At 32.8% G+C, this 17,235-nt stretch overlaps 1 protein-coding gene across 2 annotated transcripts in view; it reads right to left on the bottom strand.

Annotated features, from left to right (window-relative positions):
• sno (Protein strawberry notch) overlaps positions 1–11,261 on the bottom strand; it is a 141,058-nt gene extending 129,797 nt beyond the window's left edge. For both annotated transcript variants that reach the window (XM_075362614.1, XM_075362615.1), the window contains exon 1: positions 11,153–11,261. In XM_075362614.1, coding sequence (XP_075218729.1) covers positions 11,153–11,173 — 21 coding nt within the window. In that variant the 5' untranslated portion in view covers positions 11,174–11,261. The remainder of the gene's footprint in view (positions 1–11,152) is intronic.
• Positions 11,262–17,235: the final 5,974 nt, after the last annotated feature.

Genomic DNA, 17,235 nt, shown 5'->3' with positions numbered 1-17,235 from the left:
ACATGTTTCGCCCTGAAGATACCCTACTAGTCCTATTACATGGTGAGGCACAGTTTTCCACAGTGGAAGACTGTAGAAAGATTTATGAGGACGGACATGAGGAAACTCCAATTGTATGAGGAGTCCCACAAAGGAAAATGGCGCCGCAGGGCGCAGGGGTGGACAGGTCCTCGGCTGAGTGGTTAGGGGGCTCCCCTGTACATGTGGGGCTTGCCTGGGTGCGATGAGGCCGGGGACACTCTGCTCATGCGTCTGATGGTGGCTACTGGTAAGTGGTGTGACTATTTAAGATTTCTGTGTTGACGGCTGTGTGGGTGTGTAACACATGGTTGTTGCAGATGTTAGTAGCTTGTCCTGTTTCTGCAGGTTCTTGTTGTCTGTGTATGTATTTGATGTGCTGTATGTGTTGCTTCCAGTAGTGTTGTTTGTGTGGTGTGTGACATTGTTGGATTGTTATGACTGTGTGTAGGCGATTCCCCCTTCTGATGAAATGTTTTTTTAAGCTGTCCTAGAAAGGGGGAAGCCAGGGGTGGAGGTTTAGTTGGTAGTGCGCAGGTATACATACGCCCTTGGTTATAACTGGCAGAACCTGTTAGCAAGCCCAATACTGCTTGGACGCCCGTAAATGGGGTTCCTCCATCTCTTTAAAAAGAAAAAAAGCAGCTGATTGTGGAGAAGCTGCGCCATACATTGACACTAGATCAGTGTTCAAAATTGTATTTCATGAGGATTTACTTCTGTCTATATATGCACATTGTGCAAGTTGGTGCCACCTTGAGTGAAATTTTCCACGTCAGTAAACAAAACATACTTGTAGAGTTATGGATTTGTATTCCAACAGTTGCAGAACTACAAGTGGATCATCTCCTGGGTGTACATGTTGAACTGGCTGTTTATAAGGATGAAACTTGTTTTGTTGAAGTGTCCTCCAAAACACTGAATAGAATCCATCTAGAAAGATGTCGAGTACTGACACCTGGACTGCACTGATAATAATTTCATCAATAATAGCAACATGGTGGACAGATTGTTCCTAGCTAGTACAGGGTCATTCACGGGAACCGATGTTTTAAAAATAATCATAAAAAATTGAATATTGACTTTAAAAAAGTTTTATTGGTACTGAAACACTTGTTAAATAAAAAGCATTTGTTACTTACTCATGAACGAAAAATTATGTCCGGCAAGTGATGTCCATTTTGGGCAATACATTGTTGTAGCCTTTCACGGTAACTGGCCTCAATTCTTTGCATCAATCTGGGTGACGTGACGACGAATTGCGATCTTTAGGTCCTCCAATGTACGCGGTTTATTGCCGTACACACGCGATTTCAGAAACCCCACAGAAAAAAATCAAAACTACTCAAGTCGGGGGACCGAGGGGGCCAAGGAATGTCGCCGAATCTGGAAACGATCCGTCCTGGAAACAAGTTACGCAGAACAGCCATCGTTGCCCTCGCTGTGTGCGCTGTAGCTTCATCCTGCTGGAATAACACATTTTGAAAATCGATTCCCCGGTTTTGTAACTCAGGGATGAAAAACGTATTCAACATCGCAATGTAACGATCAGCTGTTACAGTTACGTCATTTTCTTCAAAAAAATATGGTCCACTAACACCGACCTTTCCTATTGCACACCAGACAGTCACCTTTGGGCTATGAAGTGGTCTCTCGTGAAGCTGATGTGGGTTTCTTTCTGCCCAATACCGGCAATTCTGTTTGTTGATGAAGCCATTCAGATGAAAATGGGCTTCATCACTCATTAACAATAACAAATTTTCATTTTCTTCAAAAATGGTAAGCATTTGTCGACAAAATTGTAATCGCTGCGTGAAATCTTGCTCGTTTAACTCCTGCACGACGGCTATCTTGTAAGGATGGAAATGCAGGTCTGTACGCAGAATTTGTCTTACCGTACTTGTGCTCATTTGAAGCGCTGTTGAATGCCTCTGAATAGAACGGCGTGGGCTTCTGACAATGGCTTCCCTTACTCGTTCGATGATCTCCGGAGTGATAGCAGTTCGTCAGGGACCCGGTGGTTTTTTCTTCAATATTGAACCACTTGTTCGAAGGTTGTTTACTCATCGCAATATTGTGTTACGAGAAGGGACACTTGCATTGCGATGGATATTAAACTGACGGCGGAAATCTCGCTGAACAGCAGTTACGGATTCGTCATTTCGCACAAAACTGTCACACGCGTACAGGTGTTGGTCTAGCGTCCACGGCTCCATCTCAACGACTAAAATGTAAATGCTATGAACAAAGGAAACGTCAGACACCAGCCACGTGCCCCTCCCACCACGAACGCCCGAGTACAACCCACTTCAAAAACATCCTGTTCCCGTGAATGATCCTTTGTATTAGGTAGTGGACCTGTTTGAAAGATTGTGGAAAGTCGCAATAATTGTTTTGGTATCAGGAATCCTATGATTTGGGAAAACCTATTTCATATTCTATTGCAGCAGCTTACCATTATACACATCCAAAATATACCATTCAGTGGATTCCTCTGTTGAAAATAACTACATTACTTCAATGGCAAAACAATCACATTCAAACTGAAATTCACAGAAAACCTTCACTAACAACAGCAGAGTTCACAGCACTTAATATATTTAATGTACCTTACAGAATGATTTAAACACTAATATAGTATTTCACATTGCTGATCAGCTGTTATTTTATTGCCAACTTTGAAATAATAATTTTTTAAATAATCTACTGTATTTCTGTTATTAATAAAGTAATTTTTATTTATTTTACAATTCTGCCTCTATGAATCATGAGACCTTGCCAATGGTGAGGAGGCTTGAGTGTTCAGTGATACAGAGTAACTGGACTGAAGGTGAAAACATATCGGAGAGGTATCTGTAGAGAGACAGACTAAGGAATGATTCCTGAAAGAGGACAACAGCTCTTTCAGTAGTTGTTAAGGGTGTAGGTCAGGACGACGTAAATGGCCATATCAACATCACTCAATCTTCTGAATACTGCACAACTTATAGAGTTTTGCACGAAGTATAATTTTGTAATTGCCAACACAGTTTAAAAATCATAATAGAAAAAAATACACATAGAAAAAGCCAGGTGACTGCAAGGTATGAGATAGATTATATCATGGATAAGCAAACATTTAGAAATCAAATCGTCGACTGCAAAACTTACCCTGGAGCAGATATTAATAGCGACCATAATTTAGTGATAATGAAATGTAAATTGGGGTTTAAAAACCTGAAGAAAAGATGTTGGATGAATCGATGGAATTTAGAGAGGCTGGTGAAGAGGAGGTACAAAAGATTGTTAAGGAAGACATAGAGTAAAAAGATAAGGTAGAAAATGTAGAAGAAGAGTGGGAGAATGTTAAAAAGGAAATTCTTAAATCAGCAGAAGCGAACTTAGGCGGAACAAAGAGAACTGGTAGAAAACCTTGGATTTCAGAAGATATATTGCAGCTGATGGATGAACGTAGAAAATATAAGAATGCTAGTGATGAAGAAGGTAAAAGGAACTATCGACAATTAAGAAATACTATAAACAGGAAGTGCAAACTAGCAAAAGAAGAGTGGATTAAAGAAAAGTGTTCAGAAGTGGAAAGAGAAATGAACATTGGTAAAATAGACGGAGCATACAGGAAAGTTAAGGAAACTTTTGGGTGTACATAAATTAAAATTTAATAATGTGTTAAAACAAAGATGGTACACTGATTTATAATACGAAAGGCAAAGTGGATAGGTGGGTGGAAGAAGAGGAAGTTAAAGAGGATGAAAGGGGAGAAATAATACTGAGATCTGAATTTAAGAGAGCATTAAAATATCTGAATGACAGAAAGGCTCCTGGAATAGATGGATTACCTTCAGAATTACAGCGCAGTGCAGGTGAGGAAGCGATTGATAGATTATACAAACTGGTGTGTAATATTTATGAAAAAAGAGAAGTTCCGTCAAGACTTCAAAAAGAGTGTTATAGTCATGATACCAAAGAAAGCAGGAACAGATAAATGTGAAGAATACAGAACAGTTAGCTTAACTAGCCATGCATCAAAAATCTTAACTAGAATTCTGTACAGAAAAATTGAGAGGAGAGTGGAAGAAGTGTTAGGAAAAGACCAATTTGGTTTCAGGTAAAGTATAGGGACAAGGGAAGTAATTTTAGCGCTCAGATTAATAGTAGATTAATAAAAAAACAAACCAACATATTTGGCTTTTGTAGACTGGAATAAGATGTTCAGCATTTTAAGAAAATTAGGGTTTAAGTATGGCAATAGAAGAACATTTGCTAACATTCACAGGAACAAAATTGCAACAGTAATAATCAAATACCATAAGAAAGAAAGAAGCATTAATAAAACAGGTAATCTGACTAGGATATTCTGTATCCCTTACTTTTTAATCTTTACAGAGAACTAGCAGTTAATGATGTTAAAGAAGAGTTTATCCAGAGTATCAGTGCAAGGAGAAAAGATAAGGGTGTTACGATTTGCTGATGATATATTAATTCTAGCCGAGAGTAAAAACGATTTAGAAGAAAACAAATGGCATGGATGAAGCCCTACGCAAGAACTACCTCATGAAAATAAACAAGAATAAAATGAAAGTAATGAAATGTAACAGAAATAATGTTGATGGACCACTAAATATAAAAATAGGAAGAGAAAAATTTTGTTATTTGGGAAGTATAGAATTATTAAAGATGGACAAAGCAGGAGCGATATAAAATGTCATATAGCACAGCCAAAACAAGCTTACAGTGAGAAATATAATTTGCTTACATCAAAAATTAATTTAAACTTAAACGTCAGGGAAATATTTTTGAAAGTATATATTTGGAGCATAGCTTTATGTGGAAGTGAAATTTGGATGATCAGAGTACCTGAGAAGAAAAAATTAGAAGCTTTTAAAACGTGGTGTACAGGAGAATGTTAAAAATCAGATGGGTGGATAAAGTTACAAATGAAGAGGAGTGCGGCAAATTGATGAAGAAAGAAGCATTTGGAAAAGTATAGTTAAAAGAAGAAACAGACTTACAGGCCACACATTAAGGCATCCTGGTATGGTCGCTTTGATATGGAGGAGCAGGTAGATGGAAAAACTTGTGCAGGCAGGCAACGTTTGGAATATGTAAAACAAATTGTTAGTGATGTAGGATGTAGGGGGTGTACTGAAATTAAATGACTGGCACTAGATAGGGAATCTTAGAGAGCTGCATTAAACCAGTCAAATGACCGAAGACAAACAAATTTTTTACAACATTATAATTTTTTTACTGTTAAAAATTATATACAGTAATTTTCAACAGTAGATTTTGTTTTTACAAATTTTTCACATCACCAAAAAAATTTGCTTTCTGTTTACAAGTACTTCCATGTCAAATGTAGTAATGTACTGTTTCTATAAAAACTGATTTTTCTAATTTTTCTTTATTTTATTCAACTTACCTTCACCATTTTGATGAGAATTAAATTTTCTACAAGTTCTGTTAAAAAGTTTTACGTGTTTATTATTCATTTCACAAAATCATTGTACGCCAAACAACAAAAGCAGGGTTTTTATTCCAATGTTTTTTGTTTTCACCTAAGATTTCTCAAAATATACTGCAGATAAAAGTTCTAGGCCTACTTTATTCGATTTTTCAGGTCAGAAACCATAAGAAATCACTAATTTGCCCCTTAATGTCCTAAAGATTTCAGAACAACCTCATTTCATCAGGGTAACTGAAATCTTTCACTATTTACCATAATTTGCAAACAAAGCATTTTAGGATGTATGTTTATATGTACTTTTTCAATTATTTTCATGAGTAAAATTGGTTTACTTATTTGTAGATAATGATTTTTAGTCCTATCAAAAATTAAACTATTACGATGATAAAAAATGGATATATAAAATAATCAAACATGCCAAACATGGAAGCAGATTTTTATGAAATTATCTCAAAATGGTTATGAAAAGAGACCTGCCGCAGAACAAATTAACTGAGATTGTAGCATCATAGGCAACTTAGAAGTACATTATGATATTTAAATTATGTTGCTCTTGGCTCTAAAAAAAAATAACTAAAGCGCGCATACACGAATAGAATATAAAACGTAATATCCTTAATTATGTGATAGTTATGTAAATTACACCTTAACATAACATGGAAAAATAATTAAGAATAATGTTTTATCTGCAAAACCTAAAAGAGCCTTCCATCACCACGCTTATTAAGCATCCACTGGACAGGAAACAGTTTCTGGACAGGTCTACAGTGAGCAACCTCATCAGATCATACCAAGGATCAAAGTCTCTATGAGTCCTGACATCCTTGGCATGGTCTGACCAAAGAGAACTTAAAATTACGAAAGGATTAAGGATAAAGAAAAGAGTAAATGGTGAGGAAAAATGATCTGCCCGTGGAGGAACTGTAACACGAGACAGCAACCCTACCTAGAAATCTCTCCAAACAGAGGGTGTCCTACCTAGGTTACTGAAGATTGAAGTTTTTTAGTCTAGGAGCAGTTTCTAAAATTTAAAAATAAAAAGTATTTTATTATTATTAGAAATAAATTTTTTATCCCTTTTTAGATGTATTCTCGCCAATACAAATGTACTGCTATTACCAATATGAATGGAATTCTTATTTATAAACTACTAGTGGGCTGAATTTCCTGGCTGCTTTGTGGCCAACATTTCAGTTTTTTTTTGTAATGTCATAATAATGGGAAAACTAGTATTCACTCATATCTTGACTCAGAGTTAAGGAAAAATTTTGGGCAAGACTTTATTAGGTGTGGCTTGATTATCAGTGTTTTAAGCCAATGCCCATCCCACAAGATCAATTAGGTCTCAAATTATTGCAGTTTTTGTGTTTCCAGCATTATCTTACCATTTTATAATAAAGGGAGGATTAAGTATTTTATGGTGCTGTTCTTATGAAAATTTTATCATGGTTTATCCTGATGCATCCAGGCAAATGCTGGAGCAGTTCCTCTCATTTTACATTGTTCATAAATAACGTCTTTTATTAAATAATAAAAACATTACAACACCAAAAAAATCAAAATGAAGAAAAGTAATGACAAAAAATTGAATTAACAACTGTACAATAAATTATGCTTTGTTAAACACAATATGTTAAACAGAAAAACAGTACGTTGTTACAATAACATTTATTCTTACTTATTTATTTTTATAAAATTTCAAAAAACTTATGTCTACAATAGTTTTTTTTTTTTTTTTTTAGCAAAATGTAAATAAAAAATAATAAGTATAATAAATGTTAATGTAAACAACGTACTATTTGTTGTACAAAAAATTTTTTATATGTAGTTATAACTCAATTTCTTCCACTAAAAGGTAGCGCTTCATTCAAAATAAAAAATGTCAGCACATACAACAAACCTACACAAAAACCATTTTTGTTAAAGAGATAAAAACAATTAGCTGTTACATAGCCAAATTTACAGTTTGGTTGTTGGTTTATCAACTATATTCATGCTGTTATGATTTTGTTGATAATTCACTGACATTAAATTGTGAAATATAAAAATTGATGGGTTCATTTTAACATATTTAAGATTTTTTCTCAGTACATCCATTACCATTGAGTTTTTCTCAGTATTACCATTGAGTTACATAACCTAATGGTCACAGGCAAGCAAGAGAAAGTCACTCATGTGACCAATCCCAGGAATAACAAGTTCAAATGCAGGCTAATTCAAGGAAGAGGTGCAATAAATTGTTTCCCACAAATACTAAAAAGGTAAATAGCCATGAAAGAGTTAAATTAATACATAATTAATGAAGAGTAAACTATTACTATAAAATATTAAAGCTTTATTCTTTATATCAGAATCTATGAAAACTTATAATTAATATGTTATAATCACTCAAGTACTAAAAATGAAAAAAAAAAAATGATTGCCAACTTTTAGTTTAAACCGAGTTACACAATTATGCAATAAAAATATGACATCTACTCATACATGTTCGTAATTTTTATCATTCTACAGTTAGGATAATTTAAAAAAAAAGCTGTTTAAATAATACAGAATCTGCACAGGCAGAAGATAAACCAGATAATAGACAATAAAGTAAATGAGAGTTAACTAAAATTTTAGGTACAAAAGAAATCAGAATTTGAAGACTTAAAACATTTATTACAAAACTTGTTCATCTAACAGATGCATTTTTTAAATGCAATATCGTGCTCATTCGTTGGGATCAAGTTAATTTACTAGGCATAATAGAAATTATTAAAATTGTGTCTAGAGCACTTTTTTCACAAATAAATTGTTTTTTTTTTTTTTACAACTTTACATATACATAAATATATTAAAAATCACATAAGCCTTAAATTTATAAAGTTTTAGTTTTAGTATATTGAATTAAATGCTCAAAAATTATGAAATATATTACAATAGACGAGAACTGAGATGAGCTATTTAAAAACTGAACACAAGTTAAAAAACAACTACAATTTCTCAGGTCACTTCAATTTGCTAAATTTAGCAATTATAAGCAGTTAATAAGCAGTTTCTACTTGCCCAAGCACTAAAAAACATATAAACAACTAATTTGGACAAAAAGAATGTAACCAATTAATCAAATTTACTGTTTTATATTAATTTATTTTCTTTCATCCTTTTTTAACAATTTTTATTGTTGAATTTATCCTTTTCAATTTTGATGTTTTTCGACTTTACACATTTCTCTACTCTTCATATGTAGTTAAATTTAATCAAACTTATTTCATGGCAATGAATCGAAACCAAAAACCATAAGAATCTTGTCAAAAACCACCAGACCCTTACAAATAACTTAACTTGGTTTCAAGGTCACGAGGCTATGTCTTTAGATAACAGAAATCTACTTAAGTGATCAGTAAAATCCTCATTTGTTACTCTTTCTTGAATTACTAAACTGTCAACAATTCTGATAACAATGTACATTTTTTAAATTCAGTTTCTTAAAAGTGCAAACTTGAATAAAATATTAAATGATCTGCTACGCCCAATTCCCTGAAAATTTTAACCAGGCTAAATCATTTTGAAGTAAAATATAGTAACTTCATATGCATAAATGTAGACCAAATTTCAGCACACACTAACATTCAACTGTAACAGAAATTATTATTGAAACAGTATTTTAAACCATTACCAATATTCTTCTGAAAGATAAATTCATTTTCTTCTTATAACAACCAAATATTCCTTACATGTTAAAATATGAAGTGTTCAATTTGCCCAATTCCTAACTTATTATAACACAAACACTAAGTATAATTCTGATCAATTAATCCTGACCAATCTCTACAAGTAACAATGTGAAAGTTCATATGGATTGAAGTTCAGGTGAATTTTATCATTGGGGGTAATGCATATTCTTTCTATATACTCCGTAAAATTTCAGACTCGTCCATTGCATTTTTTTCTTGTACTTTATGAGATAATATAATGCCTAATAAGGAATTATATAGTGAAAAGTTACAAATGTGAAGTCATAAATAATATGTTCCTGATAGGCATGTCCCGTAACAGAATGGAGTTGAAGATGTCCCATTATCAAAGTATAATGGAGGATTTCTCTGTTGGAGGTAATTTAATGAAGATGCATAACAGCTAATGTTGAACATCAATCAAATCTGTATACAAAAAATCATAATGGAGGGTGGTACTGTATGGCATAAACCCTTCCTGCTTCATGGAACTTTCATTTCATCATTGAAGTCTTGGATAAACCTAGAAAAATTTTGTGGATGAGACAGATTCTTCACTGATTCTGATATAAACAGCAAGTAATGGCAACAGTCCAACTGCCCATCCTCAATAAATTCTATAAAATCAATCCTTCAATAAAGAGGATGGAAATAGTGAATTATAAAATGAACAACATCCATGGTATGAAAAAGTTGAAGAATTTTACTTTATCAATGTAATGCAACAACCTAATTAATGAGCTTCATGTAACAACAAAAAGTAAAAAATAAAGTTGGCTTAAGGCCAATCAAGCACCAAGCATAAATCATCCGAGTTTACATAGCAGCCAAAACTGTAGCAGAAATCAATCTGTAACATTCTCATCTGCATAAGGTTTAATTCAGTGACTTTTGTTTTAAAAATTAAACGAACACCTTTATAGGAAAAGATCTGAATCAAATTCAATGTAATTGGTATCACTAACAGTTAAGAAAAACATGAAAAAAGACCTTGATAACAAACATATTAAATACCAATGTAATTAAGACATTTAAGCATATAAAACTATGTTGAATAATAAAATTAATAAGTCAAAAGTGATTTAGTCATCAGTCTAAATGTACAAACTTAGATATACCCTAATATAACAATAATGACAATAATGATAACAAAACTAACCTGCCATTAATAAAAAAAAACAAAAAAAACTGAACAGTGGATATACTGCAGCATATCCCTCAACCTATTACATAAACAATAACTTGGATGAAAAAATTAAACTTTAATATTTCTAAAAAAATTTATCATGTATTCCACATTTGATGAAAATCACAAGCAAAATAATAAATCACTTAATAATAAAAACATATTTAATCACAAAATGTCAAATTAACTTAAAAAACTATATTATTAAAAAGTTTTTTAAAAAATAACCTAACATAAACAAACGCCAGAAATATACATCTTAGCTTCATTAATTATATTTTATACGATACTTCAAATAACGAAATTACCTTCAAACAAAAAATAATTTTGTTTTTATTGAAAATTATCATAAAAATTTAAGCTCGTAAACACAAAGAATCGAACTTAACCACCTTACCTTCACAAACTCGTGACAAAGATCCATAAAGCTAACCTTAAAAAAAATTGATCTTTGTTTTTACAACGGAACAAAAAATTACAAATACACAAAAAAAGAATTGGAAACGATAACGAGGAAACCCTTAAATACGATAGTAAATTAAAATAAATTATTTCACATTAAGCCATTCTCATAAATTAAATGGTTTTTGGAATTAGTTCGTCGGCTTTGCCATTATCACATCACTAAGGTGAACAAGACCTACTCACGTCTCGAGAGACAAAACAATCCCTCGGATACCAAAACCAATCGATCCGTTAAAGAAGACCACAATCATTCATTTACTACTGCCTACTCCCAATAAATATTATCAATAAGCCTATACTTACATTTCTCTTCGGACGAGGCATTGTATTGTTTTTCAAGGAAGCCCGTTAGTCCTCCTCACTTTTTTTTATGTACTCTTTCCAATCCCGCCATATTGATGTTACCCAGAAACCTAGAATACTTTGACAAGAAATTCGTCTGTGATCTCGAAATATGAATTTAGTACATACAAGTGCTGAATGCGTGAAATTATGGTTAAATTTCAAAATTTCACGACTGGTAAGAATATTAATATATTGTTCATTTTATTCTATTCCTAATGCTTTTACTGTAATTTTCCTTGATACGGCTAAATTTATAAATTACTTAAATTACATCCCATTATTCAACGTCTGATCATACTGTAATTATGTAATAAATTCTTATGGTGCTTTTTTTTAAAAATATTGTACCGTTCAAAAGTGAAGGAGAAGAAGCTTTTTTCATTTTCCCTAGTAAAAATTGCTTAAATTAACTTTTGCTTATTATGGCATTTTTATGCGATTATCTTTCATGATGGAACTTGAAAATATTATTTTGCGAACATTCCCGTTTGTTCATAGTTATCTGTGTACACATGTAATTGCAACAGAGACCTCTGTTGTTGAATTTGTTGTACCAACCAAGGTTCAGCAGAAAGCCCTGTTTTGACTCCCGTGTTTTTGAAAAGTAGCAGCCAATCCCCGTGCTCAGCGATAGTCTTAAAGAATGACTGTATGAAATTATTTGAATTATTTATATTTTGTTTCTCGTGGAACAATGCTGGTTAATAAATTAAACATCACAAAAAAGCTAATATGATTTTTTAATTTGTAACTGGTTAATAAGTTTTTATTATGGTACCCTATTCCCCGTAAAACGAAGTCAAAAAGAAATTCTAAAAACAACCCCTTCTCTATCCAACTCCCGCGTATTCGACGTCTGCAAATTGTGTTGTCATAAATTTATCGGGGAGGGAACTACAAACTAATCGGTGGTGTGCATCACAACATACGACAGTGTTTGAGGACGCCACACAAATTTATCTGTATTCACTATTATAATGAGTGACTACATATTCATTAGTTGAAAATTTAAGTAATGGTAGTCACCTGAAAAAACGTTACCTATCTATCATTCAATTAATTAATTTTTAATAGTCACTCATTGCAGTTTACAAGTTATACATACATATATATATATATATATATATATATATACAAAAAACATGTATACACATTTTAGATGTAATTACATGTTTTAAGTACCATAAAGATTGAATTTTGAGTGATATCTTTTAATGTGAATTTACTAAAATTATTGTTATGCTTACAATGTTGTCAATTTGTCACAATAATTCTGATATATGTTGATATTTTTAGTACTGTTACATAAATGCATCAAAATGTTTGTTTCATAAGTTTTCTTTTTTTTAAAAAAAAAGAGCTTCTCTTTTAAAAATCTCATCATAAATTAATAATTTACCAGCTAGAATAAATTCAGTTTTGCCAGAACACCCTTAAAATGTTACATGTTCATCATTTAAGGGTTATAAAGAGTTTTAATAATCATTCACATAATGAAGTTGATTTAACAAACTAAAGTTAGTTGTGTTTACAAACTGTATTTTTTACCCAGAATGTTGATTTGACATATTAAATTTAAATTCTATTAATAAACCACCTAGTAAAAAAATATTGAGATAAGATATATTTTATCTTAAATTTTCATAAAAATACTTTAGCAGGATCCTGCATCCTCAGTCATGATTGATATAATTCCATTATTGTATAATAAAAATTTAAAAATAGAAATATTAAAATTATGAAAATATGTTGTAGTTTTTATAAGACCATCTTCCTTGAACACTATCTGATAGTTTATCAAATTGAAAGTTTGTTTGTAATATTTTTCTAATATATTTCATTTCATATAATCTCTATTAATTTCTATTATTTCTAAATTTGTGTTAATATCAGAAATAGATTGTTTATTGTTTGTTAAATGGTCTACGATATTAGATAAACCTAATTTATTATTTTTGTCATTTCTATAATGTTCAAGAAATCTAGTTGAAAAATATCTAATATGAAAAATTAAAATAAGATATGTCTTATCTCAATATTCTGTACTAGGAGGTTTATTTAATAAAATTATATATATATATATTTATTTATTTATAATTTGCATATTATATATAAATTATAGAAATTTATTTTACATAATCTGTATAATGTATTATTTTGAATGATCACAATAAAAAATATAAAACAAAACACAACATTGTTCTAAATATTATTTTCATTTATTCCTAAGCAATCAACAACAATTTTAATATATTATCTTGCAGATTATTATGAATAACCTTTTATATCACAGGTTTTACTTTCTAAGTTTATAAAAGCACAAACACACACACACATATCACTCCAATACATGATTTCTTCTTTTAACTACTGCTAAGATTACCTGTGATCCCATGGTCTCTTACCCTAGTTTCTTCATTCCATCCCCCCATTCCTGAGTAAACTTATACTTGACCTTTTCTCTAAAAATATTTGTTAATATGTAGCACAACAAAAAAAAAATCCCTTTCAGCATGCAGGGGATAAAAAATATTTCCACCTTAAAGTTAAGAAAAAATTTTAATTTACTTAATATGACAATGGTTGCATGTGAATAAAAGTTTCACATGTTTAGCATATAACAAACCCCATCTTACAATTCCAGCAATATTTTGGTCATCCCTTGCTGTAACAGTTGGTCACATCAAATTTTGTTTCAGACAAAAGTTTTAGTAAATGTTTAGAGGATTTACGATTACTTTAAACCAATTCAATTCTGTGCCTATTAAGAAAGATATGATTTTTTTGTCTTCGAAACTTCATTTTTCCACCGCCTGGGCCACTGGTTGGTGATATCAAAAAATGTTACTTAGATAAGTTTTAGACCATTATCCAAAGAATAGTAGGAACTTTAAATGAATTCAATATTTTAATAAGAAAGTTATAGCGATATTTTTTTTTTCAAAAAAGTCTGTCCATTTAAACTTTTGAGCTGATGGTGGTTTTTGGGGTCTGGAGGATGTGAAAGGCAAAGATATGTCAAAATTTTCTGAAAGTCGAATCATGGCACCCATTAGGTTAGCTAGCTATAGGTAGCTTTCTTATGAAATCTACCTAACAGAAGTGCTATTTAAAAATTATAAGATAAAGATATGGCAGAGATAAAAATGTACTAAAATGAAATGACAAAGATGCAATTAATTTATTTACAATTAATTATTTTTCATAAAAAAAAATATTTTTATATAATTTAATGAATTTTAATTTAATTACAATAAATTTAAAATTATTATTTTATCATTATTTATTTATTTTTTTTTAACAAAAATTATACATATGCTCAGTATTGGTTTTATCATGCCCATAATTGGGCAGCAACATGTTACACATTACTCAATATTAGTTTTTTGACATTTCAGCAATAAAAGTCTTCTTATGACTAAATGAACACTAAACAATACATAACATCTTTCTTGCTTTATGATTTGGAGAAAAGAATTCTTGGCAATCTCTGTGATGAGCAGAAGGAAAGTGTCAAAGATGAAGGAGATACAAAGCTATTGTTATAATTTTGATTATACCTTAATCAAGTTAAGTGAGGCTCCAAATATGCATGTGACTGGGAGGTCAAGGCATTAGGCTTTCTTCCATCACTGCTTTTATCTTGTGTGTTGGTACTAATATATGTTAGAAAAGAGTGGTGAATTGTATAATAGTAACTGATTTTTGTTTCTGTTTGCCTGTGCATTCTTCTTTGAATTGACAGGCTTGTCCTATCAGGCTATACTCTTATTTGGTCTAGCTAAATACAATTAATACAGTTGAAACTTGGGTGTAAGCTGTTATTATTAAATAAAAAAATAATAATAATCTTGTTAGTTCTAAAGGGGGAAATACTTGAGCATTTACAAAAACAAAAAAGTTAAAAAATAAATTGTCTAATACAAAGTTACCAGAAACCGATAGTATGTAATATATCATCACATGTGATGTCACTTACAGAGCAAGGAATGAAACACAGTGATCCTTGCTGTTCATTTCATTACTGTACATTTGTTTACTCACTCTTCAAAATATTAAGAATAAAGAATAAAACAACAAATCTAACTGCAGAAAAAATTAGATTGCAATATTATTAATAATTAAAAGTAGTCTATAGTCATATAATAAACTAAAAGAGAATAAAAGAACATTGTTATCCTTGACTGTAGTCATAACAATTAAGTAAAGTTAAATATAATCCATAATTCTGTACTTATGTTTTGAATTTTTTTTAAAAGGCATCTTCATTTTAAAGCTATAAAAGTCTCTAATGCATGAGATTAAATTAATCACATTAATACTTCAAATTTGTTAATCTCGATTTAAAAAAAAAAAATAATAATTTGTAGTTCTAAGAACTTACCCTCCTATTTAAATCTTACAATCTTATATACATGCATAGCCTTACTAAACAGTGAATAACTTCATAGGGAATAGAAACTTTTAATTTTGAATCAATTATTCATGACAATGACATGATTCAATGACATCGGCTTCATAAAAGGGGTTGGCACTGAGGATTGTATCTTAAATGCTCTTGCCAAGGTGGAAAGCACCAATTGTAAATATGTTTTGGCAATTTTTATAGACATAGAGGCAGCATTTCCTTCCTTGTGTTGGTGTTCTGTCTTCTATGAGTTGGAACGCTACAATGTTCCCGTAGCCCTGCAGGCCGTAGTACGTGACTATTTGTCTAATCGTACGACTCTGTTTAAAGATGCGTACCTAGCTGTGGAAAAATCCGTCACTAAGGGAATCCCGCAGGTTCCGTTCTCGGTCCCCTGCTGTGGAACCTGGTATTTAACGTGTTTCTGGGATTGACATTCCCAGAAATGGGAATGTCAATTCCCATTTCTTCCCCAGGCTTCCCAGGCGAAAGCCTGGGGCGTGACCCCAGGCTTCCCAGAATGGGAAGCCTGGGGTCACGCCCCAGGCTTTCGCCGACGACTGTCTCCTTTTAGTTCGTGGTAATTCACGTCCGCAGCCGGAAGATCGAGCGCAAGCAACCACATTAGGCAAGTAGCGGCGGACGCCTTCTCAGTGATGCACAAACTTAGGAAAATTGCTCGGAAGGACTATGGGTTGTCTGGTCGTCAAATGTACATGGTGAACCGAGGTGCCTTCGAAAGCAAGATCTCTTACGCGGCGCCCGCTTGGGTGCATAGGTTGGGTATGAATGGAGCACTTGTTTAAAATTTAAGGAGTGCCCAGTGTAGATACTTGATAGTATGCACTGGTGTTTTTAAAACAACCTCCTACGAGGCGATCACTGTATTGCGAAAGGCTCTTCCAATCGGTTTAGTGGTGAAAGTTCGGGCGGCCATGTGGAAATTGCGAAGAGGCAGGGAAGCCGAGTATTTGGGATGCGGTTTCGAGCCGGCCTGTTCCAATGCGAAACGGTGATCTCAATGCACCGGTTCTAAATTTCGACCAGTTACCCATCTCCCATTTGCGGAGGAGGCTTTACAGTCTCACGACGGAAGCATGTCAGCAAGAATGGCACGCCACGACTAAGGGAAGGTCCTTGTATAGATTTATGCAGAATCTGGGGGATAGTATACCTCTCCTTCATTTTTAAGGGCAACGGGAGCCCGAGTGCTCTCCAACCATGTTAATTTGAACCAATATCTGTTTCGGTTCCCCCTGGTATCTGATGCGCTGTTGGTCTGCGGGGAGGTCCAGTCAAATGAACACCTGATGTTTGACTGCCCTGCCCTTGGGGTGGCCAGAGACCGGACCACCTTAAAACTTAGAGGTCAAGGGGAAAATTGGCAACTCATAAGCGGCGAGTCAATGTGGCGAGAGCCGCAATGTCGGACCGTGTGGGAGTTCCTTGATGCGGTTGCTATGTTCAACCAACATCAGTAGTTTATTTAAGGAAACGACTCGTAACATACTGCTGTGGGAAGCTAACCTTGAGATATATGCCTTACCACCAGCCAATTAGGGCTCCTAGTGCTTTAATATGGTGGACATGTACTTGTTGGCATTCAGCGACCTAGGCGTGGCAGCGAATTGCT

The sequence above is a fragment of the Lycorma delicatula genome, chromosome 4 (genome assembly GCF_047948215.1).
Source record: "Lycorma delicatula isolate Av1 chromosome 4, ASM4794821v1, whole genome shotgun sequence".
NCBI lineage: Eukaryota > Metazoa > Arthropoda > Insecta > Hemiptera > Fulgoridae > Lycorma > Lycorma delicatula.
Note: the sequence above shows the minus strand (reverse complement) of the source record. Positions and strands in the feature narration are given on the sequence as shown.